Genomic DNA, 24,327 nt, shown 5'->3' with positions numbered 1-24,327 from the left:
ATATGATAGCAAGACCAACACGTAGAAAAAGATTTCCCAAATTTCAAAATTTAAAGAACTAATATATTTTCTAAGAGCCTTATAGCGATATTAGCTGGTCTCTTTTATGAGAAGAAATAGGATTTGAATACCTCTCTTCCACTTGTTGTAACAACTGAATTACAAAAAACAAAAAAGTGCTGATATATTCCTGAAATGGTGCAGGTTATTCCTATTCATTGAAAAGTATGGCACTCAAAACATCCAAACAGCCTCCACGGGGTTTTCCAGGGAATAGAGTATAGGTTGTTGTTCTGTTTCCTTACTGAGAAATAGTAGGAAACGCTGAAACTGAAAAAGGAACTTAAAAAAAAAAATATATATATATATATATATATATATATATATATATATATATATATAAAGGATGTTTCATTTTGATGTCATAGAATTTTGATTTTTATGAAAACCCAAACAGCATATAATTGAATATTTTCCCCTTCCTTTTCTATTGGTTTTCTTGGGAAACAGGGTGTTAGTATGTAGAATTTGAGCCGCCATTGTACATGTCCTCTTTATTAGCTTCACTTCTATTACTGATTTGCATTTGAATTTTTATTTTCAAATCATATAATTTTTAATTTAGCAATAGATAAGAAAAAAGTGCACATGCTTTGTCAATGAATCCTTGGGTTTTCATTTTCTGAGAGACCCCCAAAAATTTTATAATATGTAGGACTCCAAATCTTTATTTCTTTTCACTTCAGCTTCTCAGCAACTAAACAAAGGTTAACAGTTAGCCTGTAGAACCTTAGCTCAGATTGGTATATGCATTGTATTTGCTTCTGTTTGAGTTTAATTTGTTAAGTGAATTGGAAAATGTGTGCTAATCTTTTTAATGGGTTTCAGATATTTTTGTTGAATTTGAATGGATTTGCCATGTCTATAACTAAGGACTGGGTTGACTTACCGTTTATATCTTTTAAGCATAGCATGACACTATGATAGCATGTAAAGGGCTCTTGCTAGAATGATAGTCCCAATGTTGTAGGGGAGAAATGGGCATCCAAACGTCTGCAAGTAGTGATCGCACAAGGACAAACCGGACACCAGCAATGGAGTGCTATTTTATTGATCTTTTGTTAGATAAAGGAGCATTGAAATAATAGGCAATGGGCAACATATTCAACAAGAAGCTTGGACTCATATGCTGACCATGTTCAGTGCCTATTTTGGATCCCCATATAATGAAAAGGTCTTGGATGGTCATTACACTAATTTGTGGACTCAAATCAATGATGTAAAGAGTCTGCTTGATCAGAATGGATTTCATGGGATGATACTAAACAAATGGCGGTTGCCAGTCATCATGTTTGGGATGTCTACATCAAGGTGCATTAGTTTTTCTAATGTTTTGATTTGATCTAAAGGTGCATCAGTTAGGTGTACAGTTTCTCTTCCGAAAGAAACTGTACACCTAACGTTCTTCCGAAAGAAACTGTACACCTAACTGTACACCTAATGTTCTTCCAAAGTTGTCGGTCACTTTACTAGGTCATATATTGACGATCCAGGTCAATGCGTCATTTGCGTCTAGGAGTTATCTGCGTCCAAATTGTTTCCTCAACATTCATCGATCTCTTCCAAATTTTCATCTCATCTATATTTCTTTCTTTCTTTCTTTCTTTCTTTTAGCTCTTCTCAACTATCTACTCAAAAATCCTAATGGCTCTTATGACCAGCAAAAGAGTCACCCACCAACGCAAGAACTTTGAAGTCTTCTTAAGTTTTAGAGGTGAAGATACCCGCCTTTGTTTTACAGGTTATTTGTATCAGGCTTTGGATCGTAATGGTATTAATACCTTCATTGATGATAAACTCCCAAGGGGAGAAAACATTTCTGAGGAACTTCTCAAGATTATTGAAAACTCAATGATTTCAATAATTGTATTTTCTGAAAATTATGCATTTTCCACCTGGTGTTTGGATGAACTTGTCAAGATTATCGAGTGTAAGAAGAATGACCAAATGGAGGTGCGACCAGTTTTTTACAACGTGGATCCATCAGATGTACGTAACCAAAAGGGAAAATTTGGGGAAGCCCTAGCTAAACATGAAGAAAAATTTAAGGATAATAAGAAGATTCAGAGGTGGAGAGAAGCTCTACATGAAGCAGCTAATATAACTGGTTGGCACTACAATCAATGGTATGTGTTTGACAAAAAGATTATATCCCCTCCAATTTTAGCCACACATGAGATTAATGGCATTTATTAATTTTTTGTGGTTTAATTATATGACTTTTTTAAATAAATAAAAAATTGTTAATGGATTTTTTTTTTTTTTAATTTAAATGTCATGTGTTCTAAATTTTGATTAACATGGGAGAGGTGTGTTATGAACACCAATTTTATGTGTTTTTTTTTTTTTTTTTAAGATAATTGGATTTAAAGGCAACACTTATGCTTTGATGAGTTTTACTTTTAGTGGCTTGTTATGCTCATTAATTTTATTGTTAAAGAACAGCTTCCACTAATTTTTTAGGACTATTTTTTTTTTTTTTGGCTAAATTACGAACGTATTATTATTATTTTTTATTTTATTTTTTTTAGGCTTCTTACTTTAAGAGTACACGGGTCCACTGCACAGGATGCATTAGACCCAAGCCTATCCCAATATATTATTTTACAAATTACATGGAAGTTTCTCCCAGTTATTATTTATTTAAAAAGCTTGTACCCAAAATATCTTAATGACTTCTAAATTTTCGTTCTAGTAAATATAGGTTATACACCTAAGGAACTACGCCTACCCAAATTATATTCCCAAAAAGATAAAAAGTGCAAATGTAAGCCTAAAACTAATTTTTCTTGCCAAAATAAAAAATAAAATGCAAACTTACTGGTATTTAACAAACTTATGAATTACTTCATGCCATATGCTTTCATTGATAGTACTTCAAATTTAATGCACAAACTGAACCTCTTGAATTTACTTGGCAGCAACCCTGAATCCCATTTTATTGAAGACATTGTCAAAGAAGTCTCAAATGCTAGATTCAATTGCTCGCCATTATTTGTTACTAGATATCCAGTTGGAATAAATTCTCGTGTAAAAGCCATGCTTTTAGATATTGAGTCAAATGATGTTCACATGGTAGGGATCTATGGCCCTGGTGGAATAGGTAAGACCACAATTACAAAAGCTATTTTTAATAGAATTTATGATCGTTTTGAAGGATTTAGCTATCTAGAGAACATCAGAGAAAAGTCAATGACAAGTGATGGCATAATCAAACTACAAGAAACACTTCTTTTTGAGATCTTAGGGGATAGAAATTTGAAGGTGGACAACAAAGATAGAGGAATCAATGTTATAAAGAAAAGCCTTTGTTGTAAGAGGATTCTTTTAGTTATTGATGATGTGGATAATTTGGAACAAATAGAAAATTTGCTTGGAGAATCTGATTGGTTTGCTTATGGGAGTAAAATCATTATAACAACAAGAGACAAACAAGTGCTATCTAGTTTTGGAAAAGGTCATTCAACCCACAAGGTTCAAGAACTAAATGATGATGAAGCTCTCGAACTCTTTAGTATGTATGCCTTCCGTAAAAATGAACCTAAGAAAGGTTATTGGGAACTTGCCCACCAATTTATACGCTATGGCGAAGGTCTTCCATTAGTTCTAAAAATAATGGGTGCAGATTTATGTGGAAGGCCTAAATGTGAATGGAAAAGTGCATTAGATCAGTATAAAGAAATTCCTAACAAAGAAATTCAGAAAAAACTCAAAAGAAGTTATGATGGATTGGGCGAAACTGAACAAGATATTTTCCTTGATATTGCATGTTTCTTTAAGGGACTTGATAAGGATTATGTTGTCGATATACTAGAAGGTTGCAATTTATACCCAATTTATGGTATTAAAAAACTTATTGATAAGTGTCTCATAATTGTTGATCGATTTAACAAATTGATGATGCATGGCTTAATTCAACAAATGGGTTGGGAAATCGTTCGACAACAATCACCAAAAAAGCCCAAAAAATGTAGTAGGATATGGCGTTATGAGGATGCTGTTAGCGTGCTAACTGAAGATGAGGTATAAGTAATTTTGAATCAATTTTTCCTTCTTTTTTTTTAATACATGGTAGATGCAATGAATTTTCATCTTCAATGTTTTTTAATTTTTATTTTATTGTGGATGAAAATTCAAGTTTAGTAGTATGATTTTTTTTGGGTCTAAAATCAATAACTACTATAATTTTGGTCAATTCTATTGTAAGATGTGATTCACTTAGCTTTGTCCAACTAGGGATCGGATGAAATTCAAGGCATAATGTTGTGCTCGCCTGAACCAATAAAGAAGCAATTCAAAGTTGGATTTTCTAAGATGAAGAATCTCAGGTTGCTTATAGTTCGCAATGTACACATTTGTGGAGATCTTGAATATCTTCCTAACGCATTAAGGTTGCTTGATTGGAATGAATATCCTTCATCTTCCTTGCCATCCACTTTTTGTCCTCACAAAATCGTTGCACTTAAGATGCCACAGAGCAACATTAGATTGGACAAGCTTCTCAAGGTATGAATGACCATTTGTATTTATAACATAGTATATTTTAAAACTATATCTTAAAATTTGTTGAAGCTGAATTCTTTTTTTTTTTTTTTTGGTTACAGAGCTTACAATCCAAAACCCTGAAATATATGGATTTTCGCTCTTGTAAATACATTACGAAATTACCGGACTTATCAACGTCCACCCCAAACCTAAAAGAATTGGTTCTTTCTGATTGTAATAATTTAGTGGAGGTTCATCAATCTGTTGGACGTCTTGATAAGCTTGTAGTATGGAACCTCAAGGGTTGCTCTGAACTTCAACTTCTTCCAGATTGCCTCATGATGAAATCTCTTGAATATTTTAATGTTTTATACTGCTCAAAGCTTAAGAAGTTCCCTAACATTCATTCAAAGATGAAAAGATTAAAGTATTTAGAAATGGGAGAGACTAGTATTAGTGTGTTGCCACCATCATTTGGGAATCTCACTCTGCTCAGGACCATACTCTTCGGTTCCTTTGACCATATGTTACATCTTCCAAGTAGCATCTATGAATTGCAACATCTTTCCGATCTTGGTCTTTATGGCACTGTCATATTTCCAAAGGATTTCAATTATATATTTCCAAGCTTGATCAAACTAACACTAAGCTTTTTTGAAATTCGTTATGAAGTAGATTTTATTTTGACTTCGTGTTGCACCCACACATTGAAATATTTATACATATACAATAGCAATGTTGTTACCCTCCCAGAAAAAATTCTCGGTTTTACTAGTTTACATACACTTCATATTGAGGGGTGCAAATTGCTTCAGAAAATTCCAAGGCTTCCACGAAGCATAACAAAAGTACATGCATTAAACTGCATATCCTTGGATTCACAATCATCAAGCGAATTATCGAATCAGGTCTCTCTCTCTCCCTCTCTCTCTCTCTCTCTCTCTCTCTCTCTCTCTCTCTCTCTCTCTCTCTATTAAGAAACAAATTTGATTACTAAATGCAATTTTCTTAAAAACTTACTAATTTTCATGCAGTTCGAAGGAATTTTAGGACATTCACTAAGTTTTTCAAGTTTCGGAGGGTTCAAGAAAACCTGCAGGCACTTCTCCCAAGAATACGCTTTCAGGAATTCTGATGAAGATGAGTGTAACGGATTATGGTTCTCCTCATCTGACTTCTCTGTACTTGTAACTGAATTCCATCAACGTGAAACTAAATACTTGAATTCTGATCTTGAAGACACTAGATGTGGCTATGAAATTGTTGTACCAGGGAATATGATTCCATTGTCGTACACGGAACAGAGTGGAGGTTCCATATCATTTTGGATTGGATCAGAATTTCACACACTTGCTCTCTGCTTTGCTTTTGGTATGCCGAAGGGAATTAATTACAGTTATGTTTGTGATGTCCACATTTCCATCAATGGTTTCAAACGGGAGCTCAAATCGCAACTCTTTGAAGAAATGAACATTGATCATCTGTGGTTTTATTTTATACCTGAAAGCTCATTGCAGCAGTTATTCATAGACTTGAATCTAGATTCCCGGAATTTTGTTAAGGTTTTATGTAGAATCTCTTGTTGGACTAGTGAAAGCACAAAATTGCCTCCTATAATTAGAAGGTGCGGGGTTCGTGTAATTTGCAGTTGCGGTGATAGACATATTCGGCGGTGGGCGGCAAATGATGACCTTGACTTCAATCCATATCCACTTCAATCCATATCCACTATATCCTCGTTTCCATAGGGAAACGGATCCTCTCCATTTCCTTTGAAATGGAGAGGCCTCCAGTACACGGTCAGGATTTTTCTGAAAACGGATCCACGCTCAAAAACTGGACACGTCATAAACTTAACCCACATAAACTTAACCCAAACCAAATGAACTTAACCCAAGGTTAGATCAGCCTATTCTTTTCTCTCATCAACCCATTTGAAATTTCAAAGTTCAAACTCTCATCTCCAACTCTCATCTCCGAGGATTTTCTCTCATCTCCAACTCTCAAAGTTGTTTCTCTTCTTTTCCCTCCTAGGCCTTGCACAATCTTTTTCAGAGTTGAGACACAGAGTAACACAGAGATTTTGGAAAGAGAAAAGAGAAGAAAAAAATGAATACTCCTCACGGCACCGATCCAAGCAGGAAGCATTGACGGCACTGTGTTCCGCTCCACCGCTAGCAGCCACCGTGTTCCGCTCCACCAATTTCGGCTGTGGTTCTGGTAAAGTTCCTCTGTCTCCCTCTTTGATTTTTCCATATTTTAATTTTCTCAACAAAAAAAATAAGATTTTTTAATTTTTAGTATTGTATTAGGATTTTGTTTTCTTTTGATAAAGAAATTGAATTCCTGTTGTACTTGGGAAAAAAATAATGTGGAATTTGTGTTATTGGATACAGATTGTTATTGGCCGAGCTTCATCTTGCAACCACACTACTGCCGGCGGCGGTGCATATAGACGGTGTTTACACCATTGGTGGCCGCTGGTACCCTTCTTTTTCTCTTTATTGTCTCTTCTCTTTTTATTTTCTTTTTAGGTTTTTGGGTACAGCCAAATGTGCTGTGATTGAAGGGAAAGTGGCCTGCTTGTAGTTGTTGTGTGTTGTTGTCTTTGACGTCAGTAAAGTAATTGTGTTGCTTGGTCTATGCTAAAAAAATCATTATGAAATTTCTCTTTTTGTCCTAATTTTTCTTAGGCACCTGTTATTTTCCTAAATTGCAGATGGGTATTTTGCGTGTTGTAGTTCATTTTAAAGGTATAAAGTATAAACTATGGCTCTTGATAGGCTAACTTGAGGGGAAAATTTTTGCTTGCTTGAATTGTTACCAATTATACTTAACAAGTTTAGCCCAAAATTTAAGTAGTCAATTTAGATTTTTATATGTTAAGGCCTCCCTCAAATATTCTGGGTTTTTGGTTCAAAAGAATGTTTGAAAATTTGGTGATGTGTTTTTTCTTTTAATAAATCTTCAAATATTTCTAGATGAACTTTAATTCTTGGGCATTTCAATGCTATACAGATATGTTACTGATTTATGAACTCTAATTCTAATTGGGTATTTCTAAGTTATACAAATGTGGTACTGATCTATACAATAAAGCAGAAATTGCATTTAAATTTAGGCACAATTGAGCTTATGAACAAGAGTTTGTTTTATGAATTTTCCCCATTTATTGTGGCCAAAGCTTAGATGGATTAATAGCTATATGTCTCTTTGTTTTCTTGTTAACAGGATAAAATGTTTTGATACATTCCATGATCTAAGACACATTCAGAAAAGAGCATAGCAGCTAAGACACATTACATGACAGTGCTACATAAAGAAAAGGTTGACATAAAAATTGCTAAGAATATGTAGTGTTGGTACTCTGCCAGGAAAATAGTAGCTCTATCAAAGATGGCCTTCGGTTGTAACTTGTAACTGAATTTTTTCGAAGTAGAATGTGATGTCTGAAGAAAGAAGTGCACTGCTGAAAGGGAGAAGATTACGTGGAAGACTTGGCATTGTGGATAGCTATTGCCGTGGGTGGATAGCTATTGCATTTGAAATTCATATTTGGATTACTAAGGAGTTGTTGTTGCATTCATATTTGAATTATGTTATTTAGATAAAGTTATACCTAATTTGGTACTTATATTTGAGTTTCTATGAAGTTGAGTCCCTTTTGGATTATCTGTTAGTATTTTGAATATTCATAGGAGTATCTATTGTTATTTGTTTGTTATTTGGATTCCTAAGGCTTGTATTTAACGTAGAATGCAATTAATAAAGCAGCAGAGAATTATTATCCCAATTTCCCTCTCTATTCTCTTATTCAGGAGACCGGTCATCTTGAATACAACCAAATAACTATCCATTCAGTTAGAAATTAAACCCAGTCATAACATAGAACCTGTTACAAGCACTCCATGATGTATTGAAGCCATATCTTGTTGTCAATAGGCTAATTATTTTTAGTATAACTGAAGCATTAAATGTATTTTCTATTTTGATACTAGGTAGTTTCATTGTTCATTTGCAAAAACTTTTAAAAGGATTTAGAATACAAACCAAGAAAAATGCAACAAAATATAGTTACGTTGGTTTGAGTGTGTAATACAATGTACTTGATTGTGTGCCTTTTTATTTCTAATTTCTTGTAATGCTTCAAATTGAACAATTTTGATGTTGCCTATATGGTCATGAATTGATGCACGAGTTTGATCCAATAATGAATAAAGTTAATAATGAACAAAACTTTATTGAAATGTACACTTTGATTACAAGACTATTAGAACAAGAGCCCTAATTAAAAACACAGTCATGGGAAATGATTTATTTCACTCAAAAAGAACCTAAAATTTGCATTCACAAATTCTGTAAGGATGCAAGTTGAAGCTCAAGTGTAATAAATAAGATTATACCCAAGCAAAATACTTCCATTCAAAACAATTTTTGAATTATACAAGTGGTTGAAGTTTAGGTATCCACAAAATATATATATATATATATATATATTTATATATATTTGTACAATACTTCTTCTTAATGGTAGAACTTATACAAGTGTGAGAACATGTATTCTTCACTAACATAAAACAATCTAAACTTAGCACTAATCCCTCCAGCAGATGCCATTTCTTGCTCTTGGTGATCAAACAAAGAATAGCATTCCTTTTTTTTTTTTTTGACATCAAGAATAGCATTCCTTTAATCATGCCAATCAACCTGACAAAAGAACAAAGCGTGATTTCAATGATAAACATAAATCAAAATTTCCAATTAACAGGAGGCACAAGTGAAGCCATAAAATCACTATCACTATTTACTACTAAATATGTAAGTTGTTGAGGGTTTAGCTTGGGAATTTCCATCTTAAGAACTCAGCTAAGGGACCAACATTAAAAGTGAAATACAAAGCAGATCATATAGTCTAAATGTTCATGAGATACATTTAATTCCTTTGTAATCAATTTGATATTCTTTTTTTATAGTGATAGTTATGTGTTTTGAAACTTAATAGCTATGTGCTTGGTAGTGGTTCTACTCACTTCATTCATTCTTCTCCAGTCAACTATGTATGTATGCACCTGTTAAGGATACTACTCAAGCAAAGGCACGACAATATGACATCGAAATTGCTAGAACTATTTCAAGAAGATGTTAGTACTATTTGTAGCATACTTATGAACTTCCTTATCTCATGCTGTGGAAAACAGAAACTCATTGCATAGAATTCTAACTTCAAAGAGATGAATTTTCCTCCAGCAGCATCAAGAGAACTCACTTAGCTACTGTCTATCTTGAGTAGAGTACTTTGTATATTCACCTAAATATTCTCTAGATTGAGGCATTGTAAAGCCTTGACAAATACAGGTCTCACTGCCCTTTCTTTAGTTTTGAATATTGATTAGAAGCTGTCTGATAAATTTATGTTCATGTGATGGAGTCCTCTGACTCTAAATACATGATTTCCTATCTATTGTCTAGGAAAGAGCATAAGTATAGAAGTATTATTAAACCTAATTAAATTTCAATGTGTTGGATGCTACCATTTTTAATTCTCACTTTTCTCCGATATATGGGAGAAAACTTGTAAAACTTGTTAATAGGTGGAAGGGCACAATCACCTCTGTGACAGCTGTAATGTATATCACTGTAATGTATATCATAAATATCTCTTGAATACAAACCAAGAACACAATATCTGTACAGTGAAATCACAAAAAGAGTGAAATATCTAATTCTCTAATAGGAGATATCAAAAAGAGTGAAATATCAGTCTCAGGCTTGTAGTTTAGGACAAACACTGGAGCTGGGATTTGAGATGGAGCCTGCAAATGTTGCTATAGTTAGGAAACAGAAAAATGTTAAGTGTCCGTGGACCACATAAACATTCTTTTGAACCAAAAGCCCAGAATATTTGAGGGAGGCCTTAACATATAAAAATCTAAATTGACTACTTAAAATTTGGGCTAAACTTGTTAAGTATGATTGGTAACAATTCAAGCAAGCAAAAATTTTCCCCTCAAGTTAGCCTATCAAGAGCCACAGTTTATACTTTATACCTTTAAAATGAACTACAACACGCAAAATACCCATCTGCAATTTAGGAAAATAACAGGTACCTAAGAAAATTTAGGACAAAAAGAGAAATTTCATAATGATTTTTTTAGCATAGACCAAGCAACACAATTACTTTACTGATGTCAAAGACAACAACACACAACAACTACAAGCAGGCCACTTTCCCTTCAATCACAGCACATTTGGCTGTACCCAAAAACCTAAAAAGCAAATAAAAAGAGAAGAGACAATAAAGAGAAAAAGAAGGGTACCAGCGGCCACCAATGGTGTAAACACCGTCTATATGCACCGCCGCCGGCAGTAGCGTGGTTGCAAGATGAAGCTCGGCCAAGAACAATTTGTATCCAATAACACAAATTCCACATTATTTTTTTCCCAAGTACAACAGGAATTCAATTTCTTTATCAAAAGAAAACGAAATCCTAATACAATACTAAAAATTAAAAAATCTTTTTTTTTTTTTGTTGAGAAAATTAAAAGAAGGAAAAATCAAAGAAGGAGACAGAGGAACTTTACCGGAACCACGGCCGAAATTGGTGGAGCGGAACACGGTGGCTGCTAGCGGTGGAGCGGAACACGGTGCCGTCAATGCTTCCTGCTTGGATCGGTGCCGTGAGGAGTATTCATTTTTTTCTTCTCTTTTCTCTTTCCAAAATCTCTGTGTTACTCTGTGTCTCAACTCTGAAAAAGATTGCGCAAGGCCTAGGAGGGAAAAGAAGAGAAACAACTTTGAGAGTTGGAGATGAGAGAAAATCCTCGGAGATGAGAGTTTGAACTTTGAAATTTCAGATGGGTTGGTGAGAGAAAAGAATAGGCTGATCTAACCTTGGGTTAAGTTCATTTGGTTTGGGTTAAGTTTATGTGGGTTAAGTTTATGACGTGTCCAGTTTTTGAGCGTGATCATTTTCAGAAAAATCCTGACCGTGTACTGGAGGCCTCTCCATTTCAAAGGAAATGGAGAGGATCCGTTTCCATCCACTATCAGAGAAAAAGAGAACCTCTTTTCGAATTTTCAAAAAGATGCCAATTTACTAATATTACATTGAAACTGTTTTCCTTTGCTTCACCCTCATTTGATTTCTTTTGCTTTTTTTATTTTTATTTTTATTTAAAAAAGAAAAAAAATGGTATTCATTGATAGAAGAAGAACAGATCTTGATAAAGCTAATGAAGAAGACAAGGAAGACAACGTCTAATCTCCAACGGTAAAGAGCTAAAACGGTGCCGTTTGTTTTAATGACAAACGACATCGTTTTGAGCCTCAATGGTCTAAGTTATAAGTCATGATGACAAACGATGCCGTTTGTACTTAAGAGCAACGACGCCGTTTCTGCCTTCATTGAAGTCTGGGGTTTGATCTTGAAATCCTCTGTTCTTCTTCTCTGCATAGCTCAGTCCGTATGGTTAAGATTTAGATATTTACTTAACAGCTGTACCATACTCAAAATATCTGATTAGAGGTTGTTATAGGTTTGTTAGATTTTCTGTTATAGCAGAACCTTCTAGAAGGTTCTAGTTTTTAGTCTAAGCTATTCACTATAAAAAGAATCTCAGTGTATTGTATTACTATTGAGCTTAAAATACAATTCAGTTTTTTTTTTACTACTCTCAATTCTCTCTCTCGTTCTTCACACTGTTACAAATCCGCCATTGTTGTAACCTGCTCAAGCTCAAAATCTTACATTCATATCTCTTCGAATCTGACTATTCCCCTGGGCATGTGCAGTTCTCCCGTTTTACAAGGAAGAATCCCTTGAGAGTGACCCCAGGTGTCGGTAAGAGGTTTCGAAATAGTATAGTATCAGCATGCATGTAAGTGCTGATATATTCCTGAACTGGTGCAGGTTATTCCTATTCATTGAAAAGTATGGCACTCAAAACATCCAAACATGCTTTGTTAATGAATCCTTGGGTTTTCATTTTCTGAGAGACCCCCAAAAATATTATAATATGCAGGACTCAAAATCTTTATTTCTTTTGACTTCAGCTTTCTCAGCAACTAAACAAAGGCTAACATTTAGTCTGTAGAACCTTAGCTCAGATTGGTATATGCATTGTATTTGCTTCTGTTTGAGTTTAATTTGTTAAACGAATTGGAAAAGATGTGCTAATCTTTTTAATGGGTTTCAGATATTTTTGTTGAATTTGAATGGATTTGCCACGTCTATAACTAAGGACTGGGTTGACTTATTGTTTATATCTTGGAAGCTAGCATGACACTATGATAGCATGTAAAGGACTCTTACTAGAATGATAGTCCCAATGTTGTAGGGGAGAAATGGGCACCCAAACGCCTGGAAGTAGCGATCGCACGAGGACAAACCGGACACCAGCAATGGAGTGCTATTGTATTGATCTTTTGTTAGATAAAGGAGAATAGGAAGAATAGGATGGGAAACATATTCAACAACAAGCTTGGACTGATATGCTGACCATGTTCAATGCCTATTTTGGATCCCCATATAATGAAAAGGACTTGGAAGGTCATTACACTAATTTGTGGACTCAAATCAATGATGTAAAGAGTCTGCTTGATCAGTATGGATTTTCATGGGATGATGCTAAACAAATGGTGGTTGCCAGTCATCAAGTTTGGGATGTCTACATCAAGGTGCATTAGTTTTTGCTAATGTTTTGATTTGTTCTCTACCTTTGGTGTTACAGGGAGTAGTGACTTGACATAATATACATGCAGGCTCATCCCGATTCCCGAGGAATAATTCTAGGGGAAAAAAGCATTGATGAAGTTAATGATTTGTGCATCATATATGCACATACAACAGCAGATGGAAGATACGGCCTATCTAGTCATGATATAGACTTTGATGATGACATTCAAGCAGTGAATATGGGTGTGTTTTTATATCCTGTCATGGATCAGCAGAAATGATGCATTTTTCATTGTCATTGGAATGAATGCTATTGGTTTTTTTCTTAAATTGAACCTGTTTTGCATAGTGAATGATTTTGTTTTGCTATCTAGTTCTTTGATTATTTTATCACTACTATTTTTATTCCAGAAAGTATGCATAAAACAAGAAAGAGCCATAAGCAACAACCCCCCCAGCCCCCTCTTCTTATGAGTATATCCAAAGATAGATGGACTCTACACTTCTTCAAAATATGTATATCGAATCTGGCTTACAGCCAATCTCTGGGCAGTCAACCATTATCTGTTTCCACAAGAATGAGTAATGTGCTTACAGCTGATTCTGAACCTAATGATAAGACATGTTGCTGTTGCTTTGCAAACTTGTCCAGATTATAGGAGAAATAAGCAGCTTTACTCCCACCCACACAAAAAAAAAAGGAGCACATCGTTCACTTGGCTTTGTTAACACTTGATTGGACAAGTGATTGTAATTTATTTTATATCTTCATTTAGTATCTAGAAACTAGATGCAGTAAGATTGATTGAAATTATATATTTAATGAATAAAAATACAGTGTTCAAGATGTATAATCTGTTTTTAATGAATAAAAATACTTTTACTGATTAGGTGTTGCAACAAAAGCCTTGTACCAACATGTAAAGAGTGTTCACAAAAGATTGGACACCAGCCATGGACCAATATTTTGCCAGGCTTTTTCTGGACCAACTTTAAAAAGGAAATAAGATCCGAAATACATTCAAGAAAAAAGCATGGAAAGATATGCATACCTTGTTCAATGGAAAATTTGGCTCTAAATATGGAAAAAGTTTATTTAAAGAGTCATAAGAAATTAATGAAGAGTCTACTTGAGGTTAAGGGATTTTCTTGGGATGAAATTTACCCATTGAAATTAAGGTTTGAAGTTATTGATTTTTTTAAAACAGTATGAAACTGCATTATTGTTTCATTTTTTTTTTCTTTGTACCATATGCCTCTAGAATAAATTCTCTCATGTCATGACAGTTATTTTTGAAGTTCTAGTTAAAGGGGATTACAAATCCCCTGCTAATAATGATCCTTTGAGGATAAATTGGACAAGGGAAATGGTCCATTATATTATGGTCCTTATGTCAGAACAGTTGCACAGAGGGAATAAGGTTGGTTGTACATAAAATGCGCAAGCTATATTATCTATTAGTGAATTGATTAATAATTGAGGACCATGTTAAAACTCTATGATTTTAACTGAAAGAATTATACCTTTCAGGCCTTGAAGCAGTTGCCAAGAGAGATTTAAAATAGCCACCAAATTTGGCATCCAAAAACTAAAATTTCCTTATTACAATTGAACATTAGCCCTGAGGATGTTCACTCATGCTGTGGGGCTAGCATGAAGCGTCTTGACTCTTGATGTGCAATACATTGATCTGCATTATTAGCATCAGGTAGATACAAAAGTACCCATAGAAGAAAGTGTAAGTGATTCTCAGGTCATTGCAATCACATGCCTGCAATGCTTATCCATTTTGAATTATTTCTTGTTTGTAAATTGAAAATATCAAATTCTCTCCAAATTTATTATTTCATGGTAGCGATGGTGGGATTTTGATGCCAAATTTCATTAGATACAACTTATTTGAATGTATGTCGGTGAACTTAAGAAACTGGTAGAAGAGGGAAAAATCAAGCATATTGCTTTATCTGAACCCAGCCCAGATTCAATAAGGAGAGCACATGTTGCGCATCCCATCACAGCTTTACAAATGGAGTGGTCTTGCGGACTGGACTCATGATATTGAAGAGGTGATAATTCCACTTTGCAGGTTTGTTCAGTTCGCATATGATGCTTTTAAAAATTTTTGTCTCTTGAGTCCTTCCACATTTAAGAAATCTTCAAAGAATACACCACAGACATGTTTTATCAGTTCTTGATGTGACAATGTGAAAATTTTGATTGAGAAATTGGATTGCATGTATCCTAAATATCTCTCCTATTTTTCTTCTATTCTTTCTTGAGTTTCCAATACACTATCTTTTTTAAATGACTGCTACAATAAAGAAAATTGTTCACTTTGTGTAGCTTTATTTTGATATATTTTAATTATCTATCCAGAAGCATGAGTATGCTCTTTTTGAATCTTGATGCTTTTGTGCATGTAGGGAGCTTGGCATTGGAATAGTTCAGTTCAATTCCCTTGGTCCTGGATTTTTTTTTCGCTGGCAAAGGAGTTGTGGAAATTTTGGCTGCAAATAGCTTATTGGTACATATTTCACCAATATTTTTTCATTTATTTGTTAGACTTTCAAATTGCCTGCATAATTTCTCAGGCAACATTGATATTTTTCTTTGAGCAATGATTCTTCAAGTTCATTGAATAAAAATACCTACAAGGGAAAAGTCCTTGCAATTTACAAGCTCCAATTTCATCACTAATATTTGAAAATTTGCATCAAAGTCCCTGAAATTTTAAATATTTAGCAATTTAGCTTTTCCATCTGCCTCGCTAATACCATAGATGACATTTCATGTTCAAAAGTTAACATGACATGACTTAGATGGACTACATTTCATGCTTTATTTCATAAAGAATTTGATCTTCGCTGATGTTTATTCAGTTGGGGCTTTAAAAGAATAATGCATTGAAACATCAAATATTGGAATTTTTTCTTAACAGATTCTTCCCTAAACAATTTTTCATGCACTTATTATTAAGTTATTATAAAAGGAAAATTAGGGTACAAAAATGAAATTCATTTAAAGATAAGAAAGAGTTACTTGAGATGGTTAGTCATTTGCAAAAGTAAGTGATTAATGCATTAATGAGAAAGAGTGATGACTCAACTCAAATCTCGTATATCATTCGTTCATTTGCCTTGGACTTTTGCAGGGACAGCTAAGATCAAGAACCTAGAGAACAATATTGACCCTTTGAAGGTTAAACTTACAGAAGAAGACCTCAAGGAGATATCTGATGCTGTAACAATAGAAGAGGTGGTAGCTGGCGGTATAAGCTTTCAAAACATGGATCATTTTCACTGGAAGTTTGCCAATACTCCTCCAAAAAATTAATTCTCTATTTACACATGAATGATGTCTATTTCATATAGATAATGTTTTGGTGAAATGAATAGCCAGATTTATGTTAAATAACTGGCTAATCATTCACACTGCAAAATTAGCAACATTATTATGTAAATCTTTTTGAGATTAGCACCAATGTGGTTTCTCTATATCATGCTTCATTAGATATTTTGGCAGTTTGTTCCTCACTTTTCTTTATTAGATTTTTTGGGAGTTTGTTCTTCACTTATTTATTTATTTATAATTAATCTTGCGAAATAAGGCCTTCTTTGTTGTTATTATAATAATTTTTAGTCAAAACGTGGGCAAATTAATATATTCATTAACAAATGAAACGTCACTTTCAGTAAATTTCTAGGTTGCAAGATAACGTTTCTTTTTTTGTTTTTTTGAGAAGCAGTTGCAAGATAACGTTAATTAATCATTATAGGCAAAATTGTAGACTGTCAAAGACACCAAAAATGGCAGATTACTACCATGACATAATCAATGACGAAGAGAGACTGGCAATTAAGTAAAAACCAAGTCCCTAAACTTTTTCAATATATCCAAAGAACATTAGAACATGAACATGCACGCCGAAAACTAAGGGTAAATGAAAATAATGCATAATGACATAATCAATGAAAGTTTTTTTTTAAGATAAGATAGAATTTCAATCTATGATGTTTGTTTCATGTTTTTTTTTTTTTTTTTAATCATCAAGCCAAAAAACTAATTGATTTTTGGTATAAATGAGATTTGAATCCTAGATTTCTCATTCAACAACAAAATACTTTATCAGTTGAAATAACATGAACCTACAAATAACACTATTTTTTAAAGTTAGTATTTAGTGTAAACTAGTTCCTATCAAAACAAAATTAAGAATTAATTAATTTTGTGATGATCTGCATAATTTGCAATTTGCTCAAAATGATCCGGTTTATTATTTGTGCCAATACAGGCTTATTTTTGAAATGAATTTATTTAGTCCACATGAAAAATTGAATCCATACATGTCACTAGAATCCGTCAAACCTTCCAGTGCCATCAGTGATGACGTTTTGAGCTTTGTTTCAAAACGTCCATATACTTTTCGTTGCCTAGTGACCTCACAGTAGCTTGCTCCCAGTAATTTGATCATTTGTATTTAAATAAAACTTTTTAAGAATTTTACAATGAAAATTAAAATATTTTATTTTATAAAAAATTTCCATCAAACATAATTTTGATTGAAAATACTAAACTTTTTTTTTTTTTGGTTGGGTGTGTGTATATATAATAAAAAAGCATGTGTATATATATATATGTGTGTGTGTGTGTGTGTGTGGGGGGGGGGGGGGGGCGGGTTGTCTTGATAGATATATTAGTGTCGCAACTTGCCCCCACCAAACAAAAATTCCTAACTTCACCCTTGGCACTATAGTTTAAAGACGACTACTTTCCGCATAAGATAAATGATATCGCCAAAGATCAAAAACACCACACACGATTAGCAGTGGAATTGCCCCCTAACCCCAAGTCTTGACTTCCACCCTGAGTGTAAGTAGCATCAGGCACTCAAGTAAACTTAAACAACCACATAAAATAAATAATAGAATTAATTACCAAAATTTGTGCACTGCACCTTCCTATTAATTGATCTATAGATATTGGTGTGATGATTAGTTGGTAGATACTAGAGTATTCCATAGGATTAGAATCCTTTCTCATTTGCTCGAAAATGAGAATAGATCATTTTATGGGCGCTATTGTTCTAAAGATGACTACTTTCCGCATAAGATAAATGATGTTCACTGTGATATTAGAGTTTTGTTTGGATAGATTATATTTGACAACTTATTTTACTATTCATCTTATTTTTTCTACTATTTATAGGTCCTACTGTACTTTTTGGTACTATTTTTGAGTCTCACTGTATTATTTCAGTTAACTTTTACCTTTATCTACTATACTTTTAATAAAAAGTTTTTAATTTTAGAAAAATAAGCGAATCCCAAATCGGATGGAGATATTTGGTAGAGATTTGTTGAAGTAAAATTTTGCGCTACTGTATGAAACTAACTTTTGGAAGTTGGGAAAAAAAAAAAAAAGGTAACTTTTCATATATTAGCCTTTTTTTTCTTGTTTTTTTTATTAACATATTCTTTGAAAAAATCAAAACGCGTGGGACCTCACTGTTTGACTTTTATTAAATATTATTGGAATTTATATTCTCAAACCGCGTGGGTCTCTCTGTTTTGAGCCTTTTGACAGAATGTGCAATGGAAAATTCTTGGAATTTGGAAATGCAAAATCGTAGCACTTGTGCTACAGAGTGTGAAAGTGTGAACCCTCTCCCTCTGCCAAAGCATCAACACGAATATGAATGACATGCTCAATGAAGACTTCACTAAATATTACTAATACTCATCTTCAATTGGCTAAGAAAGGAGGACATGGTTTCTCTTCAAACTGATATACAATCAAGTCGATTTATTTATTTTTTTTGCATAAATTCTTTTAACATATTCCGTTTGATCAGAGTGGTTTTACTTAGAACCGTGTATTTGGATGGCAGGATTCAGACATATAGATTTGAATTTAGGTGATTAAAATTCAAATACTTGTTTGAATAGTTTAAAAAGAATTAAGGATTTGAAAAATATGTTAAATTTTTTAAACTTTAAAATCTTTGAATTTGATGTAATTTCTAAACCTATAGAATTTTAAAAATCCATAATACATATTTCAAAATTTATGAATTTAGAATTAAAGTATTTCAAATTTTATTACTTTAAAATTCAAATCCAAATTTAAGTATGCAACCTTAAGTTATTGCAATATATTCATTGTATAGTGGTACGTTCATGTCAAAGGTATATAAATATAATAGAACATCGTAACGTAAAGGCTCTTCCTACTTTCGTTTGAAAAAGTAAAAGATTCTTCCTACTTTGAAATTTGAATTATTCGTCTCACTGAAAGAAACTGTACACCTAATGCTCCTCTGAAGTTTTTGGTCACTTTCCTGAGTCATATATTTCAGATCCAGGTCAATGTGTCATTTGCGTCCAAGAGTAAATTATCTGCGTCCAAATTGTTTCCTCAACCTTCATTGATCTCTTCCAAATTTTCATCTCCTCTATATTTCTTTCTTTCTTTCTTTCAGCTCTTCCCAACTATCTACTCAAAAATCCTAATGGCTCTTCTGACCAGCAAAAGAGTCACCCACCAATGCAAGAACTTTGAAGTCTTCTTGAGTTTTAGAGGTGAAGATACCCGCCTTGGTTTTACGGGTTATTTGTATCAGGCTTTGGATCGTAATGGTTTTAATACCTTCGTTGATGATAAACTCCAGAGGGGAGAAAACATTTCTAAGGAACTTCTCAAGATTATTGAAAACTCAATGATTTCAATAATTGTATTCTCTGAAAACTATGCATTTTCCACCTGGTGTTTGGATGAACTTGTCAAGATTATCGAGTGCAAGAAGAATGACCAAATGGAGGTGCTACCAGTTTTTTACAATGTGAATCCATCAGATGTACGTAACCAAAAGGGAAAATTTGGAAAAGCCCTAGCTAAACATGAAGAAAAATTTAAGGATAGTAAGAAGATTCAAAGGTGGAGAGAAGCTCTACGTGAAGCAGCTAATATATCTGGTTGTCACTACAATCAATGGTATGTGTTTAACGAAAAGATCCCCTTCAATTTTTAGCCACACATGAGATTAATGGCATTTATTCAATTTTGTAGGTTTAATTATATGACTTTTTTTAAATTAAAAAAAATCATTAATGGATTTTTTTTAAAATTTTAATGTCACGTCCTAAATTTTGATTAAAATGGGAGTGTTGTGTTATGATCACCAATTTTACGTGATTTATACGGTTTTTTTTTTTTTTTTAGATCATTGGATTTAAACACAACACTAGTGCTTCTACGAGTTTTACTTTTAGTGGCTTGTTATGCTCAATAATTTTACTGTTAAAGAACAGCTTCGCTAATTTTTTAGTCTAGTTTTTTTTTTTTGGGGCTAAATTATGAATTTTATTATTATTATTATTATTTCTTTTGGCTTCTTACTTTAACTAAAGGAAGTTAGAGCATTAGCATTGGGGAATGCTAATGCCAAATCTAAAGGAAACCCCAAAACCATTTGCATCAGAGAATGGTATACAGCACTATTGCAAATTTTTTTGAAATACTGCTACAGTACAATTCTAAACATAGAATTGTACTGTTCACAATATTGTAAAAAAATAATAATATTTTATTATGTTTTTTTCCGCGAAATCTTCTCTCTCTTCCTTCTCTGTTTCTCCATTTGCTCTCCTCTCTTCAGACCCAAACACCATCGCTGAAGCTTCACCAAGCCTCTCACCCATCTCCATCGCTGAAGCATCACTACCCACACCCATTGTCACCACAGCCACAGCCACAACCACAGCCATAGCCGCCACAGCCACCACCACCACCCACAACCTTAACTCCAACCACCATCAACCACCATAAAGCAAAACCCACTCACCCACCCACCTACCACCACCGTAAACCCCAACCCAAAATCAACCCACCACTAGCCACCACCACCACCACAACCCCAACCCAAAATCACTCCGATCAACCCACGAACCCAACCACAAAAATCAAACCCCAACCCAAGATCAATCCGCCACCAACATCGTAACCCATACCCATCCACAACCCCAACCCAAAATCACTCCGATCAACCCACGAACCCAACCACAAAAATCAAACCCCAACCCAAAATCAATCCGCCACCAACACCATAACCCATACCCATCCACAACAACACCCAAACCCACTCCGATCAACCCACAAACCCAAACACAAAAATCAAATCCCACCAAAATCAATCGAAACCCAACAAAATTAAAACTCATTGAAAAACGATCCATGATCCACCGCAGAGACCCACGATCCATGATCCACCGCCCAGCCACACCCAACACCAGAGAGACCCACAAACTCGAGAGGCAGTCAGGCATAGAGAAAGGGAAATGGAGGGGCAGAGAGAAAGTGACAGAGAGCATGGGAGAGAAAGTGAAAAAAAGATGAAAAAAATGAAGAAGTTCCAGCAATCTAAAAAAATATAGCGAGAAAGTGACAAAGAGCATGGGAGAGAAAGTGAAAAAAAGATGAAAAAAATGAAGAAGTTTCCAGCAATCTGAAAATATATAGCGGTTGGAAATAAATAATAAAGAATGGTTAAAAAAAATATTTTAATAAAAACAGAGTTTTGGGATGTAGGAGAAATGGTAAAATGGTATGGTATAATGATAAAGTGGTGTTTGAGAATGGTAAAATAGAATAGCATTAACATTCTCCATTGCTAATGCTCTAGCAACCAATGTTAAAAATGGAAGAATTTTAAAGAACTTGGGTCCAGGATGCATTAGACCCAAGTCTATCCCAATACTTTATTTTACCAATTACATGGAAGTTTCTCCCACTTATTATTTATTTAAAAAACTTGTTCTCAAAATATCTTAATAATTTCTAAATTTTCGTTCTAGTAAATATAAGTTATCACCTAACTGGATTTTCCATCCAAATCATTATAGATGGCTAAAACTATTTGGACAAAAATTAGGTGAAGTATATTAGGTTCCTCAATAAAATTCAAACACATGATTTTATTGAACAAATAAAGAAAAAAAAAAGTTATACTTTCTAATGACAATTAAATTCAATATAGTGTCGAGAGTCTTGTAGCGCAATGGCTTGATGTTTTTAATGATGACATTTAGAGTTCAAATCCCATCACCCCCAACTATTGATGTATATTCAAGATACACCTAAGGAACTATGTCTACCCAAATTATATTCCCAAAAAGAAAAAAGTGCAAATGTAATCCTAAAACTAAGGGTCCATTTGGATACAGCTGAAAACTGAAAACTGAAACTGAAAACTGAAAAACACTGTAGCGAAATAATTTTTAAATGTGTGAATAGTATCGTGGGACCCATTTTTAATGAAAAAGTTGCTGAAAAGTGAAATTTGTGGGTCCGTGAACAGTACACGATGTGCTGTGATTGGTCCAAAAAAAATTTGAAAAGTCAAAGTTTGCGGCTACTGTTCATTGAACAGTGCATGAACAGTAGCCGCAAACCCAAAACGCGTGAAAAAAAAAAAAAAAAAAAAAAAAATGAAAAACGCAGACGTAGGATTGGGCGAAAACGCCCAATCCAAACGCACTCTAAATTTTCTTGCCAAAATGAAAAATAAAATGCTAACATGCTGATATTTATCAAACTTATGAATTGGTTCATGCCATATGCTTTCATTGATAGTACTTCAAATTTAATGCACAAACTGAACCTCTTGAATTTACTTGGCAGCTACCCTGAATCTCATTTTATTCAAGACATTGTCAAAGAAGTCTCAAATGCTAGATTCAATTACTCGCCATTATTTGTCACTAGATATCCAGTTGGAATAAATTCTCGTGTAAAAGCCATGCTTTTAGATATTGAGTCAAATGATGTTCACATGGTAGGGATCTATGGGCCTGGTGGAATAGGTAAGACCACAATCACAAAAGCTATTTTTAACAGAATTTATGATCGTTTTGAAGGATTTAGCTATCTAGAGAACGTCAAAGAAAAGTCAATGACAAATGATGGCATAATCAAACTACAAGAGACACTTCTTTTTGAGATCTTAGGGGATAGAAATTTGAAGGTGGACAACAAATATAGAGGAATCAATGTTATAAAGAAAAGACTTTGTTGTAAGAGGATTCTTTTAGTTATCGATGATGTGGATAATTTGGAACAAATAGAAAATTTGCTTGGAGAATCTGATTGGCTTGCTTATGGGAGTAAAATCATTATAACAACAAGAGACAAACAAGTGCTATCTAGTTTTGGAAAAGGTCATTCAACCCACAAGGTTCAGGAACTAAATAATGATGAAGCTCTCAAACTCTTTAGTATGTATGCCTTCCATAGAAATGAACCTAAGGAAGGTTATTGGGAACTTGCCGACCAATTTATACGCTATGGCGAAGGTCTTCCATTAGTTCTAAAAATAATGGGTGCTGATTTATGTGGAAGACCTAAATGTGAATGGAAAAGTGCATTAGATCAGTATAAAGAAATTCCTAACAAAGAAATTCAGAAAAAACTCAAAAGAAGTTATGATGGATTGGGTGAAACTGAACAAGATATTTTCCTTGATATTGCATGTTTCTTTAAGGGACTCGATAAGGATTATGTTGTAGATATACTAGAAGGTTGCAATTTATACCCAGTTTATGGTATTAAAAAACTTATTGATAAGTGTCTTATAATTGTCGATCGATTTAACAAATTGTTGATGCATGGCTTAATTCAACAAATGGGCTGGGAAATCGTTCGACAAGAATCACCAAAAAAGCTCAAAAAACGTAGTAGGATATGGTGTTATGAGGATGCTGTTAGTGTACTAACTGAAGATGAGGTATTTTGAATAAATTCTTCTTTCTTTTTTTTTTTCTTTTTTTTGAATCAATTAATTTTAAATCATATCCTTAAATATTATGAGGATATTTTTTTTAAACCCTAAACCCTAAACCCTAAGTAATTTTGAATCAATTCTTCCTTATTCTTTTTTTTTTTTTAATACATGGTAGATGCAATGAATTTTCATCTTCAAAGTTTTTTTATTTTTTTTTATTGTGGTTGAAAATTCAAGTTTAGTAGTATGCTTTGTTTTGGTCTAAAATTAATAATTATTATAATTTTGATAATTCTATTGTAAGACATGATTCACTTAGCTTTGTCCAACTA

The 24,327-nt window shown here is 33.7% G+C and overlaps 3 protein-coding genes and 1 long non-coding RNA gene across 7 annotated transcripts; 3 read left to right on the top strand and 1 right to left on the bottom strand.

The window, feature by feature from the left end:
- Positions 1-1,587: 1,587 nt before the first annotated feature.
- On the top strand, positions 1,588-8,300 carry LOC115979534 (TMV resistance protein N-like). Of its 2 annotated transcripts, XM_031101590.1 has the most exons (7): positions 1,588-2,186; positions 2,982-4,083; positions 4,297-4,566; positions 4,665-5,453; positions 5,580-6,765; positions 6,942-7,028; positions 7,777-8,300. In XM_031101590.1, the coding sequence occupies exons 1-5, from the start codon at positions 1,705-1,707 to the stop codon at positions 6,291-6,293; spliced, it is 3,357 nt and encodes a 1,118-aa protein (XP_030957450.1). In that variant the 5' UTR covers positions 1,588-1,704; the 3' UTR covers positions 6,294-6,765; positions 6,942-7,028; positions 7,777-8,300. The 2 variants fall into 2 exon arrangements, with proteins under 2 accessions (XP_030957450.1, XP_030957451.1); XM_031101591.1 differs by lacking the exon at positions 7,777-8,300 and having other exon boundaries at positions 6,942-7,029.
- Positions 8,301-9,213: 913 nt separating this feature from the next.
- Positions 9,214-10,940, bottom strand: LOC115982473. The gene is made up of 2 exons (XR_004089631.1): positions 10,863-10,940; positions 9,214-9,252 (listed from the first exon to the last, which is right to left on the bottom strand). It is a non-coding gene; the product is annotated as an uncharacterized LOC115982473 (long non-coding RNA).
- An 809-nt stretch (positions 10,941-11,749) lies between these two features.
- On the top strand, positions 11,750-15,279 carry LOC115979622. 3 transcript variants are annotated; one of them, XM_031101677.1, is made up of 5 exons: positions 11,750-11,816; positions 12,338-13,222; positions 13,307-13,463; positions 14,508-14,641; positions 14,752-15,279. In XM_031101677.1, exons 2-5 carry the CDS (start codon positions 13,037-13,039, stop codon positions 14,779-14,781), a joined length of 507 nt encoding a protein of 168 aa, XP_030957537.1. In that variant the 5' UTR covers positions 11,750-11,816; positions 12,338-13,036; the 3' UTR covers positions 14,782-15,279. The 3 variants fall into 3 exon arrangements, 2 of the variants coding, with proteins under 2 accessions (XP_030957537.1, XP_030957536.1); XR_004089118.1 differs by lacking the exon at positions 11,750-11,816 and having other exon boundaries at positions 12,224-13,222; positions 14,752-14,929; positions 15,110-15,279; XM_031101676.1 differs by lacking the exon at positions 11,750-11,816 and having other exon boundaries at positions 12,224-13,222.
- Positions 15,280-19,621: 4,342 nt separating this feature from the next.
- Positions 19,622-23,987, top strand: LOC115980631 (TMV resistance protein N-like). The gene is made up of 3 exons (XM_031102861.1): positions 19,622-20,211; positions 22,897-23,816; positions 23,980-23,987. The coding sequence occupies exons 1-3, from the start codon at positions 19,730-19,732 to the stop codon at positions 23,985-23,987; spliced, it is 1,410 nt and encodes a 469-aa protein (XP_030958721.1). The 5' UTR covers positions 19,622-19,729.
- Positions 23,988-24,327: the final 340 nt, after the last annotated feature.

The sequence above is a fragment of the Quercus lobata genome, chromosome 3 (assembly GCF_001633185.2).
Source record: "Quercus lobata isolate SW786 chromosome 3, ValleyOak3.0 Primary Assembly, whole genome shotgun sequence".
NCBI lineage: Eukaryota > Viridiplantae > Streptophyta > Magnoliopsida > Fagales > Fagaceae > Quercus > Quercus lobata.
Note: the sequence above shows the minus strand (reverse complement) of the source record. Positions and strands in the feature narration are given on the sequence as shown.

Excerpts from the sequence above, each read along its gene's own strand:
- LOC115979534 (XM_031101590.1), top strand. The coding sequence starts at position 1,705 with ATGGCTCTTATGACCAGCAAAAGAGTCACCCACCAACGCAAGAACTTT. Across the intron at positions 2,187-2,981 it reads GGTTGGCACTACAATCAATG|CAACCCTGAATCCCATTTTA; the intron begins GTATGTGTTTGA and ends TTTACTTGGCAG. Across the intron at positions 4,084-4,296 it reads GCGTGCTAACTGAAGATGAG|GGATCGGATGAAATTCAAGG; the intron begins GTATAAGTAATT and ends TTGTCCAACTAG.
- LOC115979622 (XM_031101677.1), top strand. The coding sequence starts at position 13,037 with ATGCTGACCATGTTCAATGCCTATTTTGGATCCCCATATAATGAAAAG. Across the intron at positions 13,223-13,306 it reads TTTGGGATGTCTACATCAAG|GCTCATCCCGATTCCCGAGG; the intron begins GTGCATTAGTTT and ends ATATACATGCAG. Across the intron at positions 13,464-14,507 it reads CATTCAAGCAGTGAATATGG|TTATTTTTGAAGTTCTAGTT; the intron begins GTGTGTTTTTAT and ends ATGTCATGACAG.
- LOC115980631 (XM_031102861.1), top strand. The coding sequence starts at position 19,730 with ATGGCTCTTCTGACCAGCAAAAGAGTCACCCACCAATGCAAGAACTTT. Across the intron at positions 20,212-22,896 it reads GGTTGTCACTACAATCAATG|CTACCCTGAATCTCATTTTA; the intron begins GTATGTGTTTAA and ends TTTACTTGGCAG.